General features: G+C 45.9%; 1 protein-coding gene across 48 annotated transcripts; it reads left to right on the plus strand.

Moving 5' to 3' along the window:
- The first annotated feature begins 43 nt into the window (after nt 1–43).
- Nucleotides 44–24,577, plus strand: LOC118376967 (chloride intracellular channel protein 4-like). Of its 48 annotated transcripts, none has more exons than XM_052499654.1 (9): nt 10,932–11,482; nt 11,645–11,737; nt 11,846–12,073; nt 12,713–13,129; nt 17,497–17,606; nt 17,783–17,908; nt 18,005–18,111; nt 18,340–18,521; nt 23,708–24,577. In XM_052499654.1, the coding sequence occupies exons 1-9, from the start codon at nt 10,949–10,951 to the stop codon at nt 23,867–23,869; spliced, it is 1,959 nt and encodes a 652-aa protein (XP_052355614.1). In that variant the 5' UTR covers nt 10,932–10,948; the 3' UTR covers nt 23,870–24,577. The 48 variants fall into 48 exon arrangements, with proteins under 48 accessions (XP_052355630.1, XP_035619667.2, XP_052355614.1 ...); XM_052499660.1 differs by having other exon boundaries at nt 10,932–11,428; XM_052499668.1 differs by having other exon boundaries at nt 10,932–11,320.
- The last annotated feature ends 316 nt before the right edge of the window (nt 24,578–24,893 follow it).

The raw sequence follows: 24,893 nt of genomic DNA on the forward strand, positions 1-24,893 counted from the left end.
GACAGAAAGACAGAGGACTGGAAAATAACTAAATCAATCCTTAGCAGACTGAAGTGTTACTCTTCACTCTTCTCTTGTTCTCTCTCTCTCTCACTCACACACAAAACATATGACAAATATGTTGCTTAGTTGTGAATGGAAAATATGTGCAAATCAGAAATTGAGCCATGACTCTGAAACAATAAAACCACACACACACTGAATCAGCTTATCGGGGCACATGACTCTGGCCTGCTGAGCGTCAACTGTGGAAAACACACGTCATTCTGGGTATAAATACGCCAGAGAGCTTCACTACAGAGAGACACAGACGAGAGAGATAGACTAAAAGAGAGGTGGCAGAATCACAGAGTACATGAGAGAAAGGGAGAGAGACAGCCTGAAAAACAGAGGTCTGTGTGGAGAGTAAGGGAAGAAGAGAGAGAGATGAAGGAGAACTGGTTCTTATGGAAAGTATGCAGCTGGAGGCTTGATAACACAGAAGCTTTTATGAGAGTGGTATTAATAGCACTGAGGTGCTGTGAGAGGAAAATGTATGAGAGAGAGAGACTAAAGTAAAGGCTAAGCAAGTGTGTCTATAATGTATGTGCTAAATGTAGTATACACTTGTTTGTGTGTTAGTAGTGAAGTGACAATCTGTGTGTGTGTGTGTGTGTGTGTGTGTGTGTGTGTGTGTGCAAATGTTCCAGTGAGGGAATGGAAAATAGGAATATGAAACCAAAACAGAGGATGGAAAAAATGCAGGGCTGAGAGCCCCCCCCCCACAATGAGTGTTATGCAAAGGAGCTCTGAAAGAGATAGTGTGGGGGTGTGTGTGAGACTAACTAACAGGGTAGGACAAAGGTCTGGAGATGGTTAACACACACACACACACACACACACACACACACACACACACACACACACACACAGAGAGGTCTGGAGATGGTTAACAACAACAAACAAACACTCACATTAAACCTCAGCTGCTCTGCAGGGAGGGAGGCACATGTTTCCATACAACACCCACAAACTTTAAAACTAGCCTACACATCCATTTTCTCAAGACTACACCCACAGGCCTACATGCAAGTTAACAGTATCGAGGTATTGTGTCTGGACCCTCGACTGACATTTTTTGACAGCACTACTTTTATTCTGCATGCAGAGATCATCAACTCTTGTCTGAGATGTCGTCTCCAGCTGCCGCTACATGAAAGGTAGTGAGTAACAAATCATACGTTGGCTGTGATTGACAAGCCAGTCGGCTAGAAGACAGAACCTAGAACAGCAGAGTGTGACCTCAGACAGTGACAGGTGGAACCTCAGAACTGGTTGTATATTCTAGAACACTCCACCATTGTCTGATCTGAGTGGTAGAAACAGCAGGAAAGACCCAAGTGTCACTGATAGTTATGAAGAGCACCAGAAACCAGACAGCACAGACGCATGCACACCTTTACATCAAAGACTAGACAACAAAGAGATTCTGTCCCCCCAGCACATCGTAGAGAGAGACAAGTGCAGAGGTTGTACTCAGGCAGAGTACTTAAAGTACTTAAATATGCAGAAATCTCGACACCATTTCCTGGTTGCTAAAATTCTAAATTGTTCGCCTAATTTCAGTTTGTGACAAAACAAGTGTAGAGAATCATTGTACTATCTAAACCGCTGTCAAATATATTTTCTATAACCAAAAATATTGTATTTTCAGCTGTTTGAAGCTGGTGTACAAAACTGAAAGTAAAAGACGCAAAAACAAAACTGAATGGGAAGAATAGAAATAGCACACATAGAACAGATATACATACCGCTTCTTAGACTTGCATTCAATGAGAATGGCAGATCTATAACTCACATTTATATGTCAAATTGCCCAAAAAAAAGTTACATCATGTAGCTTTAAGCCTACCAGCTGCAGTCTGGTACTAGTGTGCAAGAACACACACACTACCTGCTCTGTTCTCTCTCCAGGCCTAAGGCTTTGTGAATCAAATATCTCTGCCACGCAAATCCCTCAGTGAGTACAGTAAGACAGTATAGGTCACAGTTTCCATTCGGTAACCTCTGGGGTGTCACGTGTGTGGCCAGTCCCTGGTGGTGACCTGTATTAAAATGACCTGTTGTAATAATGTGTGGCCCTTACTGCAGGAGGGAAGCCATTCTGATTTGGACAGGACAGTTTACCTGATTAAGGGCAGGGACGGGTCTTAAAACTAGATGAATATCTGAATAGGATGGAAACGGTGTGTCTTTGTCAAACATTCCTAAAGGAGAACACAGTGTTGATGCACACAGTGGAATATTCCATCACATGATCTCTCTGCTGACTCAAAGCTCCTTAAAGGACGTGACCCTCTGAAAAGAAAAACACTTTTATTCCAAACAGTCAAGTTTTTATGACCTTTACCCTGTTTCACTTCCTTCTAAGCCCAATTGATTTTTCAATCATTGATCTGTGTGTGTGAGAGAGTGTGTGTGATAGTGAGTGAGTGAGTGAGTGAGTGAGTGAGTGAGAGAGTTGGAGTATGTGTGGCTTGACCAGCTGTTCTGGTTTGAGCACCTGTCTCACTGTTTCTGCCCCCTCCCTTCCATGGAAGAGGCCATCAGTAGGGAAATACATTTCAGCTGAATCAGACACTATTCACCAATGTCACCACACCAGCTAGGCCTCTATGTTAAACCAACAATGTGTAAATTCCATACAGCATTGACTTCTGTTTGTTGTTTCGCACAACAGTACTGTTTGTATGGCCCATAGTAGTGTGTAGTAGACCCATGGTGAATTGACACTTGGTTCTCATGAACAAAAGCAACCGTGTGTGGTAGGGCTGACCCCAATTAGTTGACTGGTTGATGGTTGTTCTTTTCTCCTTTGTTTGCAGCGCTCCTTTCAACGTCGAGTAAGGACGTGCACCTGATTATGCACTGAAGTAGGCTTATATGCTACCTGGCCTATGTGCAAATGTAGGCATATAAATGTGCCCATTTGGGGATCTGATTGTATTTCTGATTGGCTTAATGCACCACCACTAATGAGCTGTGGAGCTTCTCAAAGTAATGTTTACTTCACCTAAAAGAGAAAGCAAACGAAGTCTGTAATTCTCAATGGATGTAAAAACAATCGTTCCTCAATGTACACCACCGGTCAAAAGTTTTAGAACACCTACTCATTTAAGGGTTTTTCTTTATTTTTACTATTTTATACATTGTAGAATAATTGTGAAGACATCAAAACTATGAAATAACACATATAGAATCACGTAGCAACAAAAAAAGTGTTAAACAAATCTATTTAATATTTGAGATTCTTCAAATAGCCACCCTTTGCCTTGAAGACAACTTTGCACACTCTTGGCATTCTCTCAATCAGCTTCTTGAGGTAGTCACCTGGAATGCATTTCAATTAACAGGTGTGTCTTCTTAAAAGTACATTTGTGGAATTCCTTTCTTTCTTAATGCATTTCAGCCAGTCAGTTGTGTTGTGACAATGTAGGGTGGGTATACAGAAGATAGCCTTATTTGGTAAAAGACCAAGTCCATATTATGGCAAGAACAGCTCAAATAAGCAAAGAGAAACGACAGTCCATCATTACTTTAAGACAAAGTTCAGTCAATACAGAACATTTCAAGAAATTTGAAAGTTTCTTCAAGTGCAGTCGCAAAAACCATCAGGTGCTATGATGGAACTGGCTCTCATGAGGACCGCCACAGGAAAGGAAGACCCAGAGTTACCTCTGCTGCAGAGGATAAGTTCATTAGAATTACCAGCCTCAGAAATTGCAGCCCAAATAAATGCTTTATTTTAAATTTTATTTTACCTTTATTTAACTAGGCAAGTCAGTTAAGAACAAATTCTTATTTTCAATGACGGCCTAGGAACAGTGGGTTAACGGCTTTTTACCTTGTCAGCTCGGGGATTCGATCTTGCAACCTTTCGGTTACTAGTCCAACGCTGGTCAACTAACAGACACATCTCAACATCAACTGTTCAGAGGAGACCTGTGTGAATCAGGCCTTTGTGGTCGAATTGCTGCAAAGAAACCACTACTAAAGGACACCAATAAGAAGATGAGACTTGTTTGGGCCAAGAAACATGAGCAATAGACATTAGACCAGTGGAAATGTGTCCTTTGGTCTGGAGTCCAAATTGGAGATTTGGGTTCCAAGTGCTGCATCAGATGACCTGGCCTCCATAATCACCTGACCTCAACTAAATTGAGATGGTTTGGGATGAGTCGGACCGCAGAGTGGGAAAGGAAATGCAGCCAATAAGTGCTCAGCATATGTGAGAACTTCAAGACTGTTGGAAAAGCATTCCAGCTGAAGCTGGTTGAGAGAATGCCAAGAGTTTACAAAGCTGTCATAAAGGCAATGGGTGGCTATTTTGATTAGGTTACTACATGATTCCATATGTGTTATTTCATAGTTTTGATGTCTTCACTATTACTCTACAATGTAGAAAATAGTACAAATAAAGAAAAACCCTTGAATGAGTAGGTGTTCTAAAACTTTTGACCGGTAGTGTATTTGAAAAATCTTTACAGCTTTACAGCCCTTTCGATAACAACTCAGTGTGAAAGGGAAAAATGTCATGCTCTTATTCAGTGGAAATGTCATAAAATAGACCTATCTGATTACTTCTTATCCATTGCGCAAATAACCTACAGCTGTGTCTGTCTTAAGCTCACTGGCACAGGAAACTGAGGGCCCAGAATATGTTATACAATGTTGCAAGTTTGCTAGTGTGAGCTGGGCCAGACCCAAGTTAATAGTTATAGTTTCAAGTTCGTTGCAGACAGGCCATGTGTAGCCAATGTGATTTATATGATATTTCTTTTATCAGGATATTTTCTACCTGCAGGCTGCAATGTTTTTATTTGTTGGCTTTATGTAGGCTATTTCTACATAGTTGCAATGGCAATAGAAGTTGCATTTTAAGTTTGTATAATTTTTATTTAGATAGAATTTTGATTAACCACATGACAATGATTTTGTGATGTGAAGATGTTATTCTAAATTAAATGAAACTGTTCCATGAAAAAGTGCATTTGAAAACCATAACTAGCATGCAAATCAGTAGAAATTGTAAGATAAATTGGCATTGCTCATGAGAAAGGTTGTGGACTCCTTGTGTAGCCCATTACCAGCAACTTCAGGAGGATGGTTGGGTCAGGTTAAGGTTTTTTCTTCTGGTTATCTTGATCACTGGCTCCCTCTTGAGTCATCTGCACATGTCTATAAGCCGCAGGTGCCTACCGGTACATTGAAACAAATTAACTTTACACAGCCTTTAAACGAAACACGGTTTGTAACAAAAATAAATAGGCTTTAACGAAACACGGCTTGTAACAAAAATTAAAACAGTAGCCTACCAAGCCTCCTCCTGTGCACTGAAACCACTGAAGCCATCTCCTTCGGTGTCGGAGTTGAATAGCCTCAGAATTGCTTCATGTTGGATCGTTTTCATTGTCGCTCGTCACTTTCATCCGGAGGCAAATACCCTGCTGAGCTCATGCTGCCCCTTCAACACGCAGCAGTCCAGCCTTTCGAAACCCGTTGATGATAGTGGATTTTTTGACAATGCTCCACGCTGTCAGGACCCACTGGCAGACTTGACCATAAGTTGCTCTTCGCATGTTTTAGTGAAGGATTTCTCCCCACTTGTCATCCAAGCCTCCCACTGAACATGGAGCGCCACCTTAAATGCACGATTTACAATGATGTCGAGTGGCTGCAAATACTTTGGGCCATCTGCTTTTCTTCCCTCTGAAAGGTTTGTTGTCTTTTTGCACTGAGTCAGTTCCTCACGCTGCTGTTTACAAAGTCTTATAATCGACTCATTAAGGCCAAGCTCCCATGCAGCAGCTCTATTTCTTTTTCCAACAGCCAGATCGATCGCCTTCAACTTGAAAGCTGCATCATATGCATTTCTCTGTGTCTTTGCCATGATGAGGGTGACAAAATTACTACCGTAATCAGAATGATGGGAAGTTTGAGCGCGCTCGATTTATAAATGTTTTTATCGGGACAGCCCTAGTGTGTGGATTTATTCTATTTGCTTTAAACAAATTGCAAGGCATAGGGCCTAGTCTTTACATAAAACTAAGTCTCTAATTTCTCCCCTTTTCAACTTCATCTCTTCCTGCTTATGACTGCTGTCCTTACTGTTCCTTCCTTCCTGCCAGCTCCAATGGAAACTCTCTCTGAATCAAAGACTAGCCTACACAGAGCGGAAGAATGTTGTGTACACTGAAAAATACATTAGTCAGATTTCCAACACAAAAACTCAGCCCCTGTGACACATTCACCTGACCTCAGGAAGGCTAGATGTTATCAGAGACTGAGATAATGGGAGTGTGTACCAGATATGCATTTTACTAAAGATACCAATCTTTGTTTTATAATTTAGGCTATATCCTCAAAGTCCAGAAACGCTTTTGACTGAATAGGGCCTCTGCTTGCCAACTCTCTCCTCTCAGGGGGATCTCCTGAATGACATCTGGCATAGTTACGAGCATACACCCTTTTCCATTGTTCTGATTACAGTGTGTTATCACAGTCTACTTCCAGTGGCCTTCATTTGACTGACAAAGAGGTCACAGCCTCATCAGCCAAAACCCTGACAAGAGATCAGTGAGAGGAGCAGAGATGACTAGACATGTTTGTGCCATATCATTTTCACTTATTGGCTAGCTAAGTGGTCATGAAGGAAAGAAGACAAGGAAAGGAAGCAGTAAAATAAACACTCTGCCTTTGGTGTGCATCTGTCCTTGGCTAAACTCTGAGATTCTGGCCCAGTTAGGACAGAATCTCAGTTTTTCCAAGCTTCCTGTATTCTGGCCTTGTTATGGGGGAAATCTAGTAATGTTCTTGCTGATGGAACTGTTCCAACCCCTATGGAATCAGGCAGGGGATGGAAGGGAACAATTTCCATGTGTGTGATGAGGGTGTGAGTGGTGGATTGGAACTACACAACTAGGAGCCTAAGACTCATCTTTAGAAAGATGCCAATTCTTTGGAGGAGTGGAATGTAATACTATTTTTGGATTGAACATGAGTACACACACACACACACACACACACACACACACACACACACACACACACACACACACACACACACACACACACGTAGGTTTAAGTTGTTTAGTAGGGAACCATTGTAATGTAATGCAAGCTTGCTTTGGTTGAATGCTTTGATCCACCATAACACACATCCTTACCTTCAGAGTTTGGTCATTGAAAACATCTTCAGTTACTTTGCATGCGATAAGGGCGTTGGGAAGGTCGGTAAACTGCACACCGACCGTTGCCTCAGCACCATCGCTTTTCTCTGATTTCTGCATCTTGTACTTGTTCTAGTCGCGCCAGGTTAGTTGTTTCAACTTGCAGTTCGGACCTAGCAGTCACTGTAGCTAAATATACTGTGGTCCTCCGTTAGCTTTCAGCTAGCTTGCTAGCTAGCAGAAGCGCTTAGCTACTATCTCATCGCAAGCTCCTTAGAGTCGTCATTAATTAATGAGCAAAAGTTAAATAACTAATGTAGCTATGTTGTTTTATGACCAAATATTTCTCAGTAAATGATATTCAAAACGCATATTACAATAAAAACTGAAAGTACTGGAAAAGAGCTGGTGGCATATCGACTAAAGGAGATGACGTCAAGGGGACGAAAAACAGCTGATGCGATTTTCCGGTTTAGAACTGTCGCAACGCAGCTTCACTGATCACTGCAATTCGGGATTGTCCAAAAGATTACATGATAACGAGTTTGACTCATACAGTCTGTTTTAGATCAGTGATGTCTACGCAGCGCTTTACCCCATTGCAAATTACTGGAACGCCCTGAAGGTGATGGCACATTAGCTGCCACTGTCAGTGTTGAGTTTTAGGACACTGTCATTTTGCTATGAACTGTTCGTTGCAAATGCCATCCTTATGTCTACTGAAGTGAAGTCTATTTATTTATATGTAAATGACCTGCTATTTTATCATATTTAATACCATTATAGACAAAGCAATACTGCCCTCTAACGTTGAAAAACGTAAGGCCTACAGTCAGTAGTAGATGATCTTCTTTATTTGAAGAGTATGATGGCAGCATCATCAATATGTTTAGATCGAAGAATGAAATTTAAAAGATAAATAATTACTAAGGTTATTCATCCTTTTGTACCAAAATTCTCTTGTGTGAATAATTACATTTGGTCAACAATGCAATCCTTTACATTCTGATTGCCTCTAGGGAAGTGGTTGAATGGATGTCAGACAGTGGTTTTATAGGGGCCTGGGGTAAAGCCTGGGATAAGGGGCTAGGGATTGTACTAGGCATGGTTGTGGGGGTAATAGGCTCTGGAGCTGGGCTGAGCTGGGGGATATAGGCTCTGGAGCTGAAAACTGCAAAGGGGCAGGGGGATAAAGGGTTTAGAGCTGGGCTGGGCTGGGCAGGTTGGATGTAGGCTCTGGAGCTGGGCTGGGGGGGGATATAGGCTCTGGAGCAGCCATTGGGAGGGGGGATATAGGCTCTGGAAGTGGTTGAATGGGGGGGGTATAGGCTCTGGAGCTGGGCTGGGCTGGGAGGATATAGGCTCTGGAGCTGGGCTGGGAGGATATAGGCTCTGGAGCTGGGCGGGGCTGGGGGATATAGGCTCTGGAGCTGGGCTGGGCTGGGCTGGGAGGATATAAGCTCTGGAGCTGGGCTGGGCTGGGCTGGGCTGGGCTGGGCTGGGCTGGGGGGATATAGGCTCTGGGCGGATTTAAATGAGGCAGGCTGGTCATGTGGGGATCAACTTCTGAAACTCAGCCTAATCCTTTGGAGAAGGAGAGAGAGAGAGAGAGAGAGAGAGAGAGAGAGAGAGAGAGAGAGAGAGAGAGAGAGAGAGAGAGGAGGAAGAGATTGTACTTTGACCAACTGTACACAGGCACTAATTACAGATTGGAGCCCCAGGCAGCGACAACTAGAAGCTGTGCGTGTGTCCGTGGAACCTACAAACACACACTTATCTAACTTTCTCAAACTTGGCTTGAACTCCTGGACACATACTCGTTGGAACCTTGAACACACTCCTTCCCAGTGTGTGTTGGTCTTCCAGTAACCATGGAACAGTCTGAAGCTAATGGCCTCAGCCCGGACCTCTCTAATGGAGCCATCATCCACAGCCCTATAGGAACCTGTACCAACCTGGACAGACAGAGACAACGAGATGAAGAGGAGGAGGAGGATGTAGAACTAGCAGAGGAAGTGTTAGAACTGGGGGAGGAGGTGGGCGAGGACATGGAGGACATTGGGATGGCAGGTGCAGCTGATCATTTCGAAGTGACGATGCAAGCTAGCGGGAGCGGAGGAAAGGAGGGAGAGGAGGGGGAGAGGGGGATTGAAGAGGAGGTTGGTTTACAGGAAAAGAGAGAGGGAGATAAAGGGGAGGGGAGCTGACAGTGACAGTTGTTGTATTTGAAGAGGAGCAGGAGAAATCTGTAGAGGCTGTTGAAGAAGGGAAGTTCGCTGAGAGAGGAGGAGTCAGCAGGGGCGGACAAAAAGAGAGAAATAGAGGAGAGAGAACCTCCTCACCCCCCACCATCCCCTAGTTTACCTGAAACTGAGTCCATTAATGATGAGGTAGAGACAAAAGACGAGGACACATCTCCAGAGGCAGAAAAGGTACAAATCGTTTTGCCTATTGATGAGACAGAGAAGACAGAGGACAGTGTCGGTTTGACGACAACAGAACCGCCAGTCCCGTCAACTAATGATGAGGTGGAGAGTAAAGAAGAGCTATGTAATGAGAGTGGTGGTCAGGATGCAGAGATGCACATCAGCCAGGTGACTAATGATGATGGCATAGTAAGAGTGAGTGATGAAAGCGGGACTCAAGTGACTGAGGACTGTCAAACTGTGTCCACTAGTGATGAGGTCAGAGAAACACGGCAGGAGGAAGGACAGGAAGAGGAGCCTAAACATCAGCCAGCAAATGACAATGAAGGAGAGAGTGAGGAAAGTAACAATAAATTGGCAAAAATCTACAGGTTTCACAAGAAGAGAGGGATGAGAACCAGCAGGGAAGTGAGAAGAGTACAGAGAAAAAAGAGAAGGAGGTTAAAAGCCATGTTACAGAGGAACAGGGAGAGACAACTAAAGCAGTTTTAGAGAAAAAAGAGGAGGTGGATCAAGCGACAGAGCACCAGCCCCCGTTGTTTGTTACCAAGGAGTTCACAGAGCTTGGAGTCGTCAAGAGTCAGGCAACCAGGGCTCAACAGCCACAGGATGTTGTCACTCCACCTGTTGAGGTAGAGGGAGGGAGCAAGAGCAAGGCACAGCTACTGATACAGCCCAATGAGAGTCAGGAGGGTGAGGATGGCTCTAAAGATGAGGGAGGTTTACAACAGACAGAACAGCAGCTACAGGTGGAAGAGGGTGACAGTGATAGGGCAGTGAAGGGAGGTGGTGGGGAGAGGGAAGAACCGCAACAGGTTGGGGATAATGCGGTGGTGGGGATGGACACAGAAGGCAGCAAAGTAGATGAGGAGCAAAAGAAGGAGGATAATGTAGAAATAGCAGAGGAAGAGAGAAGAGGTGGCGGTATGGAGGAACAGACAGAAAAGGCTTTAGAGCCTGATAATGCTGCCAGAGAAGAGGGGGAAGAGAGAGAAGACAAAGTTGTAGCTCAGCCACAGGTACAGATACTCAAGGGTTCAGCAGGAGCTACACAGGAGGACGACGACAAGGATTTAGAGCATGTTGAGGAGGCTTTTGAGCTTGAGGAGGAGGAGACATGGAGAAAGAACAGCCAGGAGAGGTCATTCTGGATGAGCCCGGAGCTGCAGAGGTGGGAGGGGCTGAAGAGATGGATAATCCAGTCCCAGTCTCAGAGATAGGGACGGGAGGAGCAGAGGGAGGGGGTGAGTTGGAGGAACAGCCAGTGACAAACATGGACCATAATCTAGACTCACAATCAGAGGAGCGATTGAGATGGCGGAAAAGCCAGAAGATCTCATTGAGGATAAGTCTAAATCTGCATTAGAGGGATGCAGCGAGAGAGTAGAACAGCCAGGGCCTGCCACTAAGGATGAGCCAGTAAAGTTTGGGAAGGAATACACAGCGAAGGAAAGAAGGAAAGAGAAGAAAGAAGAGGTGGAGCTAGGGGTCAAAGGTCACAAAGCCAGGATAGAGAATGGGTTCCCTGGAACAGAGGAGGTGAAACGACAACTGCTGAATGAGATGCTGCTATCTCCCACAAGGCTGAGACAAGGAAAAATGAAAGAGGAGGTGACAGTAAAAAGAGTTAGGGTGACACCACGCAGAGGGAGCAACGACTGGATCAAGAAGGAGGCCCCAGAGGAGGTGCAGACCCGCAGAGGGAGCAACGACTGGAACAAGAAGGCGGCCCCAGAGGAGGCACAGACCCGCAGAGGGAGCAACGACTGGAACAAGAAGGCGGCCCCAGAGGAGGTGCAGACCCGCAGAGGGAGCAACGACTGGAACAAGAAGGCGGCCCCAGAGGAGGTACAGACCCGCAGAGGGAGCAACGACTGGAACAAGAAGGCGGCCCCAGAGGAGGCGCAGACCCGCAGAGGGAGCAACGACTGGAACAAGAAGACGGCCCCAGAGGAGGCACAGACCCGCAGAGGGAGCAACGACTGGAACAAGAAGGCGGCCCCAGAGGAGGCACAGACCCGCAGAGGGAGCAACGACTGGAACAAGAAGGCGGCCCCAGAGGAGGCACAGACCCGCAGAGGGAGCAACGACTGGAACAAGAAGGTGGCCCCAGAGGAGGCGCAGACCCGCAGAGGGAGCAACGACTGGAACAAGAAGGCGACCCCAGAGGAGGCACAGACCCGCAGAGGGAGCAACGACTGGAACAAGAAGGCGGCCCCAGAGGAGGCGCAGACCCCCTGGAGGAGGGAGGACTGGGCCAAAAAGGAGGCCCCAGAGGAGGTGCAGACCCGCAGAAGGAGCGATGACTGGATCAAAAAGGCCCCAGAGGAGGCGCAGACCCCCGGGAGGAGGGAGGACTGGATTAAGAAGTTGTCTCCAGAGGAGGCGCAGACCCGCAGAAGGAGCGACGACTGGATCAAGAAGGAGGCCTCAGAGGAGGCACAGACCCATAGGGTGGAGCAGGACTGGAACAAGAAGGCGGCCCCAGAGGAGGCGCAGACCCCAGGGGGAGGACGACTGGAACAAGAAGTCGGCCCCAGAGGAGCGCAGACCCGGGAGGAGGGAGGACTGGAACAAGAAGGCGGCCCCAGAGGAGGCGCAGACCCCAAAGGGAGCAACGACTGGAACAAGAAGGCGGCCCCAGAGGAGGCGCAGACCCGCAGAGGGAGCAACGACTGGAACAAGAAGACGACCCCAGAGGAGGCACAGACCCGCAGAGGGAGCAACGACTGGAACAAGAAGGCGGCCCCAGAGGAGGCGCAGACCCGTAGAGGGAGCAACGACTGGAACAAGAAGGCGGCCCCAGAGGAGGCGCAGACCCGCAGAGGGAGCAACGACTGGAACAAGAAGGCGGCCCCAGAGGAGGCGCAGACCCGCAGAGGGAGCAACGACTGGAACAAGGAGGCGGCCCCAGAGGAGGCGCAGACCCCTGGGTGGAGTGATGACTGGATCAAGAAGGCCCCAGAGGAGGCACAGACCCCCGAGAGGAGAGAGGACTGGATTAAGAAGTTGTCTCCAGAGGAGGCGCAGACCCGCAGAAGGAGCGACGACTGGATCAAGAAGGAGGCCCCAGAGGAGGCGCAGACCCCTGGGTGGAGGGAGGACTGGATTAAGAAATTGTCCCCAGAGGAGGTGCAGACCCCTGAGCGGAAGGAGGACGGGATTAAGAAGTTGTCCCCAGAGGAAGCTCAGACCTCCGAGAGGAGGGAGGACTGGATAAAGGAGCTGAAGTCGGTGCTCAAAGAGGAGGTACTTTCCCCGAAGAGGAGAGAGGAGCAGGTGAAGAAAAAGAAGAAGAAGGTGGTGGTCATGGACGAGGTGCCCACGTTCATGCACCAGAGGACAGAGGTGAAGATAGAGGTGAAGAAAGAGAAGGAGGCGCAGGGGGAGGAGAAGACGCCAAAGAAGTCTGTGAGGCTGCAGAGCCCAACTCCTCACGAGGAAGACAGCGACAGTCCGGACCCCCAGGAGTACGAGATCTCCCTCTATGTCAAGGTACAGTAGCACCAAGGGTTAACTATGGGTTAGCTATGACGTTAAGAACGTTGCAGATAGACATGTGATGAATAAAGCTGACACAATTCCCTTTTTTAGACGACAGGCAATCATATGTTGCATCTTCCTGAACAGACCCCAGTGCTCCCTGGTCCTGTAGAGCTAGAGGCTGTATCGATCAGCTGATTACCTGAATCAGATGTGTTATCCTGCACATCCTATGGGTGCGCAGGACCAGGACTGAAGATCACTGAGGGGTGTGGTCTAAGATGTACAGATCTCTCTGCCATTGTCTCCGTGTATTGGCAACTCCACTTGTGGCAGGTTATAGTTTAGCATGTGTTTAAAGTCAAGTGTAGCTTCTATTCAGGTAACGGCTACAAGATGTATCTGTCCACATGTCACAACAATACAAACCCACCCCTTCTCTTAGAAGAGGCTTTAATAAGGGACAATCTCTCTTCCTTCGCTCTCTATCTCTCCAACTCTCACATGGTAATCCAATCAGTGTTTCGGAATCCTCGAGAATGATCTACTTAGCTCGTAATGGAACTTTCCTGTCATCCTGTTCTATAGATTACAAATGGGGCTACATGTAGCGTGCTAGCTAGCATCATAGGAAAACTCATGCCAGCCACTAGCCCTAGCCCACCTTTTAGCTTATCTTAGCTACTTAGTTGCTAATTATATTAGTGTCTGGTCTATACATGTTCAGTTGGTCATAAAGGCTAGCTCAGACACTGTCTGCTCAAAGCCCCAGACATTGTTCTGTTGTTGTGGTCTATTCTCCCCTGGCTGGTTTAAAGTTATGCGATTTGACAACTTGAAATGGCCTCCTGTCGGGAGTCGTTGAGAGAGAGACGACGTTGTTGTTATCATTAGCCTACTTTCTGTGGCCTGTTCTTCTTTACCACCGAGTGTAGCGACATGGCAACATACAATGATACTGGCTTCGCTTCAGATCTGGGCCTGGAAAATATACTGTAAGGGAGTAGTTAGCAGGTAACTTAATTTACGTCGAAATAAAGACACTGTTTGGCCCTGCAGGTCAGAGGTGATGTAGTAAGGAAAGAAGAGGGTCTGTGTGTCTGGCCAGTAAAGTATTAGCCTGCTGGACTTATTCAAAAACACACCGCCATTTTGAAAATCTGTTGCTAAGGAAACATCAAGCATACTTACGGTTTGGGTGTGAGGCATGTTGTATAATATTCCTTAGCAACAGTGCTTTGAGGACTAGGTGGAGAGTACTACATTGAGCCACTACATCATTACGCTCCATTCTAGCCGCAACTGTATTGCTTTGAGCCATGCATTTCTGGTCAGTTGTCTATATAAAGCCTGTATTAAAAAGTTACCTGACATGGTACCTCCTTTGACTCAATTGGTTGGAGTGTGGCTCTCTATAGCAACCCCAGGGTTGTGGATTTGACTCCCACATGTGCTACATAATACTGTATGTGTGCTAACCATCAGTCGACTAGATAAAACCTCTTGCTAAAAATGGGCATATTGTTATGGCGTTGTAGGTCTGGAGGGCTGCATGCCATGGGCCCAGGACGTGACCAACACAACAAAGGCACATTCCAGTGTTTGATGAAGGTGCCCTGGCGCCCAGCTGAAGGATTAAGCCTGGGGGAAAATGTCCTAATATCCTGGCCTGTTCCCCAGGGCGCCTGCTCACATAATACAATAGACACCTTTGTCTTGCTCTTGGTGTGAGAGCAACTGTAGGTATGCTCCATGGTCAAGGTCAGGGGAGGCAGGAGGCAGGAGCAAGCTCCAACTGTGGCTTTCAACAGAGTTAGAGACTCAAGGAAAACATGGAGGAAATTATTTTTGCATTCTCTCTCTCTCCCTCCTCTCTCTCTCTCCCCTTGCCTACACTCTCTCTCTTTCTCTCTCTCTCCCTCCTCCTCTTCCTTCTTGACCCCCTTGCCTCTCTCTCTCTCTTTCTTTCTCTTTCCCTCTTTCCCTCTCTCCTTCTCGACCCTCTCTCTCTCCCCTCTCTCTCTCCCCTCTCCCCCTCTCTCTCTCTCCCCCCTCTCTCCCCCTCTCTCCCCTCTCTCTCTCCCTCTCTCTCTCTCTCTCTCTCTCTCTATTTAATAATAATAATATAATAATATTACTCTATTTCTCTCTGACAATAAGCTGATTATCAGGCCTGCTGGTATGGAGCTGACTGGGGTGTCTGGGGACAAGAGGGGGTGACAGGGCCCACTCTGCCTACACACATGCAGATATTTGACTTATTGGTCCGCTGTTGTTGTCACTATGGTAACAAAGTCACACAGCACACCTGAATGGTCACCTGTTGCCATGAGTTTTGGGGTCGGAGTTGAAGTGTGATGAGTCGGACTTGGTTGGGTTTGTAATGATCTCAGTAGAAATATACATGATCAAACAATCCTCTTTATGTTGTTGACAACTTTCTACCCAATGAGGTACTTCTATGATATGCATGCACAGTATGGTTGGTTGCCTACGAGGAGTATGTTTTCAGTGTGTGTGTGTGTGTGTGTGTGTGTGTGTGTGTGTGTGTGTGTGTGTGTGTGTGTGTGTGTGTGTGTGTGTGTGTGTGTGTGTGTGTGTGTGTGTGTGTGTGTGTGTGTGTGTGTGTGTGTGTGTGTGTGTGTGTGTGTGTGTGTGTGTGTGTGTGTGTGTGTGTGTGTGTGGGTGTGTGTGTGTGTGTGTGAGAAACACATTGCCCTTTTCCATCAGGGTCAGAACAGGCCTGAGGATTCCATCAACTCCCACACACTGACCCCAGAACAGACCTCACACTGTTCTGCCAGCCTACACTGACACCATACCCACAGACTCTGGGTCAGTCAGTTGGTGCCTATTGTTGCTGTTGTTTGAGGATTGATTAAAACGTATCCTGGTGCACCAAAAGAGGCAAAGTTTCTGCATTGTAGGTTATTAGGGCAGTGAATGAGATCATTTTACTGGAATCATAAACTGAAACTTTTGCATCAGGAAGAAATTATTGTAGAGGGGCACATGGACCTGATTACGTATCTAAACAAGTTTGCACGCTGTTCTCTGTTTGGCATGGGCTATTATTAATTCATTATGTCAGTACCTGTAGCTGAAATCAACACATCAGAACTACAATCTATCAAAGTACAGGGAAAACACCCACCAAACAGTGTGTCTATTATGCTAGCTGTGTGTGGCTAACAAAGAGGGAGTGTGCTGTGCAAAACGTCTCACTGTCCTGCTCTGCATATCTAAACCCACCTCCCCTCGATCTTACCACCCCAATCATGGACACCCACAGCTACAGAACCCTCAGACCTGGTCCGGTCTCAGTCAGCCCAGACAGAGACCGTAACTTTCACGGGTTTCGCTGACAGAACCTGACTGATTGGAGGCAGATTGATTTACGGATCAGGCTGTCTTTGGACCTCTAGGTTATGAGTCCATAAACTGATACCTTGACTTGTGCTATCACCATGGCCTGGTTTGACATAGCAGCCAAAAAGCTGGGGTTCCCAACTATCGAGCTGTTTGTCAAGGTAAGAGTTGAGCTTGAAGTATGGAGGAATTGGATGCTGCTGGTGCTGTTGTTGTTGTTGCTGGTGGTGGTGCTGTTGTTGTTGCTGCTGCTGGTGCTGGTGCTGCTGCTGCTGCTGGTGCTGCTGGTGGTGGTACTGTTATTGCTGGTGCTGGTGGTGGTACTGTTGTTGCTGCTGCTGGTGGTGCTGTTGTTGTTGCTGGTGGTGGTGCTGTTGTTGTTGTTGCTGGTGGTGGCTGTTGTTGCTGCTGCTGCTGGTGGTGCTGTTGTTGCTGCTGCTGGTGGTGGTACTGTTGTTGCTGGTGCTGTTGTTGCTGCTGCTGGTGGTATTACTGTTGTTGCTGGTGCTGTTGTTGTTGCTGCTGGTGGTGCTGTTGTTGTTGCTGCTGGTTGTTGCTTCTGCTGTTGTTGCTGGTGGTGGTGCTGTTGTTGTTGTTGCTGGTGGTGATACTGTTGCTGCTGCTGGTGGTCGTGCTGTTGTTGTTTCTGCTGCTGCTGGTGGTCCTGTTGTTGCTGCTGCTGGTGGTGCTGATGGTGGTGGTGGTGCTGATGGTGGTGGTGCTGTTGCTGGTGCTGCTGGTGGTGCTGATGGTGGTGGTGCTGTTGTTGTTGCTGGTGCTGGTGCTGGTGCTGCTGGTGGTGCTAGTGTTGTTGATGATCTCTCAGGTTTGTTGAGGACCTTTAGTGGCAAGAGATCGTCAGGGCTGATTCAACGTGTTGTGGTAGTGTGTTTTACCAGACAGGGAATAATGACCAGGGCATTTGTGATTGGGGCTTGTTGTATGTACTGTATGTATTTGAACTGTGTGTGTATGAGTTGGACTGAACCTTTTGTGTGTCTCCTATTTAGGCTGGCAGTGATGGTGAGAGCATCGGGAACTGTCCATTCTCCCAGCGCCTCTTCATGATCCTGTGGCTGAAGGGAGTTATCTTCAACGTCACCACAGTCGACCTCAAAAGGTATGGATCATCCCATCGGCCGATACGTCTATCAATCAATCAATTGTGTTCTATATCAAGATCAACAGGGTTTGAAATACTTTCTAAAGACATTCAGCCATCAATGCTGGGTGATGTTTATGTGGGTTCCCTGACACAGGAGCCCTGTAAGAACCTTGTAATAATGTGTTACCCAGGAAACCGGCGGACCTGCAGGACCTGGCCCCGGGGACCAACCCTCCATTCGTCACATTTAACGGGGAGGTGAAGGTCGACGTCAACAAGATAGAAGAGTTCCTTGAGGAAAAACTCACGCCACCACGGTACACACCCACCACTTCCTGTCTATTGCCTGTCAATCAAACGACCACTTCCTGGATTCAACTGACCAATCCTGATGTCTGATATATCTTTCTCAGGTACCCCAAGTTGGCGACTAATCACCCAGAGTCAAACACCGCAGGTATAGATGTGTTCTCCAAGTTCTCTGCCTACATCAAGAACCCCCGCAAAGATACCAACGACGGTAAGGCTTGCGTTTGTGTGTACTGCGTGTGTGTACTGTGTGTTTGCGTGTTTACACTGTAGCCTGTGTGTCTCTGACTGTGATTACAATGTCTGTGTGTGTGCATCTCTGTCTGTCTGTGTTCACTCACAGTATACCGTGTGTGTGTATGTGTGTGTCTGTGTGTGTGTCTGTGTGTGTGTCTGTGTGTGTGTGTGGGGCATGGTGTGGGGTGGGGTGGGGGTGCAGGCCTGGAGAAGGCCCTGTTGAAGTCTCTGAGGCGGCTGGATGAATACCTGAGGACCCCCCTGCCGGAGGAGATCGATGCCAACAGCACAGAAGACCCTCAGGAGTCCACACGCTGCTTCCTGGATGGACCTGACCTCACACTGGCAGACTGCAACCTGCTGCCCAAACTACACATTATAAAGGTACTGCTGCCCAGACTACACATTATAAAGGTACTGCTGCCCAGACTACACATTATAAAGGTACTGCTGCCCAGACTACACATTATAAAGGTACTGCTGCCCAGACTACACATTATAAAGGTACTGCTGCCCAGACTACACATTATAAAGGTACTGCTGCCCAGACTACACATTATAAAGGTACTGCTGCCCAGACTACACATTATAAAGGTACTGCTGCCCAGACTACACATTATAAAGGTACTGCTGCCCAGACTACACATTATAAAGGTACTGCTGCCCAGACTACACATTATAAAGGTACTGCTGCCCAGACTACACATTATAAAGGTACTGCTGCCCAGACTACACATTATAAAGGTACTGCTGCCCAGACTACACATTATAAAGGTACTGCTGCCCAGACTACACATTATAAAGGTACTGCTGCCCAGACTACACATTATAAAGGTACTGCTGCCCAGACTACACATTATAAAGGTACTGCTGCCCAGACTACACATTATAAAGGTACTGCTGCCCAGACTACACATTATAAAGGTACTGCTGCCCAGACTACACATTATAAAGGTACTGCTGCCCAGACTACACATTATAAAGGTACTGCTGCCCAGACTACACATTATAAAGGTACTGCTGCCCAGACTACACATTATAAAGGTACTGCTGCCCAGACTACACATTATAAAGGTACTGCTGCCCAGACTACACATTATAAAGGTACTGCTGCCCAGACTACACATTATAAAGGTACTGCTGCCCAGACTACACATTATAAAGGTACTGCTGCCCAGACTACACATTATAAAGGTACTGCTGCCCAGACTACACATTATAAAGGTACTGCTGCCCAGACTACACATTATAAAGGTACTGCTGCCCAGACTACACATTATAAAGGTACTGCTGCCCAGACTACACATTATAAAGGTACTGCTGCCCAGACTACACATTATAAAGGTACTGCTGCCCAGACTACACATTATAAAGGTACTGCTGCCCAGACTACACATTATAAAGGTACTGCTGCCCAGACTACACATTATAAAGGTACTGCTGCCCAGACTACACATTATAAAGGTACTGCTGCCCAGACTACACATTATAAAGGTACTGCTGCCCAGACTACACATTATAAAGGTACTGCTGCCCAGACTACACATTATAAAGGTACTGCTGCCCAGACTACACATTATAAAGGTACTGCTGCCCAGACTACACATTATAAAGGTACTGCTGCCCAGACTACACATTATAAAGGTACTGCTGCCCAGACTACACATTATAAAGGTACTGCTGCCCAGACTACACATTATAAAGGTACTGCTGCCCAGACTACACATTATAAAGGTACTGCTGCCCAGACTACACATTATAAAGGTACTGCTGCCCAGACTACACATTATAAAGTACTGCTGCCCAGACTACACATTATGCCCAGACTACACATTATAAAGGTACTGCTGCCCAGACTACACATTATAAAGGTACTGCTGCCCAGACTACACATTATAAAGGTACTGCTGCCCAGACTACACATTATAAAGGTACTGCTGCCCAGACTACACATTATAAAGGTACTGCTGCCCAGACTACACCAGACTACACATTATAAAGGTACTGCTGCCCAGACTACACATTATAAAGGTACTGCTGCCCAGACTACACATTATAAAGGTACTGCTGCCCAGACTACACATTATAAAGGTACTGCTGCCCAGACTACACATTATAAAGGTACTGCTGCCCAGACTACACATTATAAAGGTACTGCTGCCCAGACTACACATTATAAAGGTACTGCTGCCCAGACTACACATTATAAAGGTACTGCTGCCCAGACTACACATTATAAAGGTACTGCTGCCCAGACTACACATTATAAAGGTACTGCTGCCCAGACTACACATTATAAAGGTACTGCTGCCCAGACTACACATTATAAAGGTACTGCTGCCCAGACTACACATTATAAAGGTACTGCTGCCCAGACTACACATTATAAAGGTACTGCTGCCCAGACTACACATTATAAAGGTACTGCTGCCCAGACTACACATTATAAAGGTACTGCTGCCCAGACTACACATTATAAAGGTACTGCTGCCCAGACTACACATTATAAAGGTACTGCTGCCCAGACTACACATTATAAAGGTACTGCTGCCCAGACTACACATTATAAAGGTACTGCTGCCCAGACTACACATTATAAAGGTACTGCTGCCCAGACTACACATTATAAAGGTACTGCTGCCCAGACTACACATTATAAAGGTACTGCTGCCCAGACTACACATTATAAAGGTACTGCTGCCCAGACTACACATTATAAAGGTACTGCTGCCCAGACTACACATTATAAAGGTACTGCTACACCCAGACTACACATTATAAAGGTACTGCTGCCCAGACTACACATTATAAAGGTACTGCTGCCCAGACTACACATTATAAAGGTACTGCTGCCCAGACTACACATTATAAAGGTACTGCTGCCCAGACTACACATTATAAAGGTACTGCTGCCCAGACTACACATTATAAAGGTACTGCTGCCCAGACTACACATTATAAAGGTACTGCTGCCCAGACTACACATTATAAAGGTACTGCTGCCCAGACTACACATTATAAAGGTACTGCTGCCCAGACTACACATTATAAAGGTACTGCTGCCCAGACTACACATTATAAAGGTACTGCTGCCCAGACTACACATTATAAAGGTACTGCTGCCCAGACTACACATTATAAAGGTACTGCTGCCCAGACTACACATTATAAAGGTACTGCTGCCCAGACTACACATTATAAAGGTACTGCTGCCCAGACTACACATTATAAAGGTACTGCTGCCCAGACTACACATTATAAAGGTACTGCTGCCCAGACTACACATTATAAAGGTACTGCTACCCAGACTACACATTATAAAGGTACTGCTGCCCAGACTACACATTATAAAGGTACTGCTGCCCAGACTACACATTATAAAGGTACTGCTGCCCAGACTACACATTATAAAGGTACTGCTGCCCAAACTACACATTATAAAGGTACTGCTACCCAGACTACACATTATAAAGGAACTACTACCAATAATACCCACCTTGCCGCTAGGACTACACATTATAAAGGTACTGCTACCAATAATACCCACCTTGCCGCTAGGACTACAAATTATAAAGGTACTGCTGCCCAGACTACACATTATAAAGGTACTGCTGCCCAGACTACACATTATAAAGGTACTGCTGCCCAGACTACACATTATAAAGGTACTGCTGCCCAGACTACACATTATAAAGGTACTGCTGCCCAGACTACACATTATAAAGGTACTGCTACCAATAATACCCATCTTGCTGCCCAGACTACACATTATAAAGGTACTGCTGCCCAGACTACACATTATAAAGGTACTGCTACCAATAATACCCATCTTGCTGCCCAGACTACACATTATAAAGGTACTGCTGCCCAGACTACACATTATAAAGGTACTGCTGCCCAGACTACACATTATAAACTGCTACAATAATACCCACCTGCCGCCCAGACTACACATTATAAAGGTACTGCTGCCCAGACTACACATTATAAAGGTACTGCTGCCCAGACTACACATTATAAAGGTACTGCCGCCCAGACTACACATTATAAAGGTACTGCTACCAATAATACCCACATTTGTACCTGCCCAGACTACACATTATAAAGGTACTGCTACCAGACTACATTATAAAGGTTGCTGCCCAGACTACACATTATAAAGGTACTGCTACCAAGACTACCCACCTTGACTACACCTGCTGCCCAGACTACACATTATAAAGGTACTGCTGCCCAGACTACACATTATAAAGGTTCTGCTGCCCAGACTACACATTATAAAGGTACTGCTACCAATAATACCCACCTTGCCGCCCAGACTACACATTATAAAGGTACTGCTACCAATAATACCCACCTTGCCGCCCAGACTACACATTATAAAGGTACTGCTACCAATAATACCCACCTTGCCGCCCAGACTACACATTATAAAGGTACTGCTACCAATAATACCCACCTTGCCGCCCAGACTACACATTATAAAGGTACTGCTACCAATAATACCCACCTTGCCGCCCAGACTACACATTATAAAGGTACTGCTACCAATAATACCCACCTTGCCGCTAGGACTACAAATTATAAAGGTACTGCTGCCCAGACTACACATTATAAAGGTACTGCTGCCCAGACTACACATTATAAAGGTACTGCTGCCCAGATACATTACCCACCTGCTGCCCAGACTACACATTATAAAGGTACTGCTGCCCAGACTACATTATAAAGGTACTGCTGCCCAGACTACACATTATAAAGGTACTGCTACCAGACTACACATTATAAAGGTTGCTGCCCAGACTACACATTATAAAGGTACTGCTGCCCAGACTACACATTATGCTGCTGCCCAGACTACACATTATAAAGGTACTGCTGCCCAGACTACACATTATAAAGGTACTGCTGCCCAGACTACACATTATAAAGGTACTGCTACCAATAATACCCACCTTGCTGCCCAGACTACACATTATAAAGGTACTGCTGCCCAGACTACACATTATAAAGGTACTGCTGCCCAGACTACACATTATAAAGGTACTGCTACCAATAATACCCACCTTGCCGCCCAGACTACACATTATAAAGGTACTGCTGCCCAGATAATATAAACCTTGCTGCCCAGACTACACATTATAAAGGTACTGCTGCCCAGACTACACATTATAATACCCACCTTGCCGCCCAGACTACACATTATAAAGGTACTGTTACCAATAATACCCACCTTGCCGCCCAGACTACACATTATAAAGGTACTGCTACCAATAATACCCACCTTGCCGCTAGGACTACACATTATAAAGGTACTGCTACCAATAATACCCACCTTGCCGCTAGGACTACACATTATAAAGGTACTGCTACCAATAATACCCACCTTGCCGCTAGGACTACACATTATAAAGGTACTGCTACCAATAATACCCACCTTGCCGCTAGGACTACACATTATAAAGGAACTACTTTAATGACTTAAATCCTCTAAATTCTCACATCAATACTGACCTCTATCACTTCCTGGTCTGTTTCATGACATCACCTGTGTCTCGGTCCTGTCCCAGGTGGTGGCCAGGAAGTACCGGGGCTTTGAGATCCCGGTGGAGATGGCGGGGGTGTGGCGCTATCTGAACCACGCCTACAAGAGGGAAGAGTTTACTAACACCTGTCCTGTTGAGTGCGAAATCGAATTTGCCTACATAGATGTGGCCAAACGAATCAAATAGCGAGAGGGGAGGAGGCCCAATCCCAAATTGGCCCAATCCCAAATTGTTTGTGTGTGTGTGTCTTTGTGCACTCACAGGTTGGGTTGCACGGCACTCATATGTAGTGTCATGGCTGCTGTGATTGTAAGACCACTAGACAGAGAGGTCTACATCCATTTCACATTCAGTCCTTTTGGCCAAAGCCCTCTGCAGTGCACTATAATACAGCTGTATGGTGTCATTGAAGACACAGACACTGTTAGAAACCCAGAGTACGAACTCTAACAGCGTATAGTACTATCTACTATCTGCCACATTGTAAAACTGTCCTAAAGCAGCCATAAGCATTAATTAGAGTGTTATAACCTCTGTGTCTTAGAGGAATAGCAGAGCACAGGTAGACACACCATACTTATATGAATATGCAACACTTTGGCCTTGACCACAGTATTAACCTATATATAAATATTAACATACATATACTTTATAAATTCACTTTTCTTTAGTTTCTCCCCCGTCTTATTTTGGCTATCTATGGGTGAATAATAATCAATAGTAAAAAGCTTTTTTGATGTCAAGGTCTGACTTTTCTATTTGTACGTTTTGTAAACGCAAATCTGCTTTAATACCATTTATATTGAATTCTATTGACCATAACAGGATTGTGGGTGGGGCTTTCTGTTGAGAAGCTCACCTGTTTGGGCCTTCCTGAACATCGGAAGCCATTTTGATTGTATAATCAAACAAATACTGACACAAGAGGAGACTTTATTAAAATTATTTCAGAACAGTGATTTGTCTTTGATATTTTTGTTACCTTGCTTTGTGTATCTTTTGATGTATTACAACTTCTGACAGACTTTTGAATATGGGGTGAACTTTCCCTTTAAACCTCAACCCAGTCACCCACAGTCACCAAGGCAATGGTACAACTGACTCTTCTGTGGAACCCAAAACGTAAAAGCCCTAATATCAACAAATGTAGTTTACAGTGCCACCATGGGTTACCATGGGGACATCCTCTCCAGGAATTCTAGCGTTTTGC

This window comes from Oncorhynchus keta, chromosome 37, assembly GCF_023373465.1.
Source record: "Oncorhynchus keta strain PuntledgeMale-10-30-2019 chromosome 37, Oket_V2, whole genome shotgun sequence".
NCBI lineage: Eukaryota > Metazoa > Chordata > Actinopteri > Salmoniformes > Salmonidae > Oncorhynchus > Oncorhynchus keta.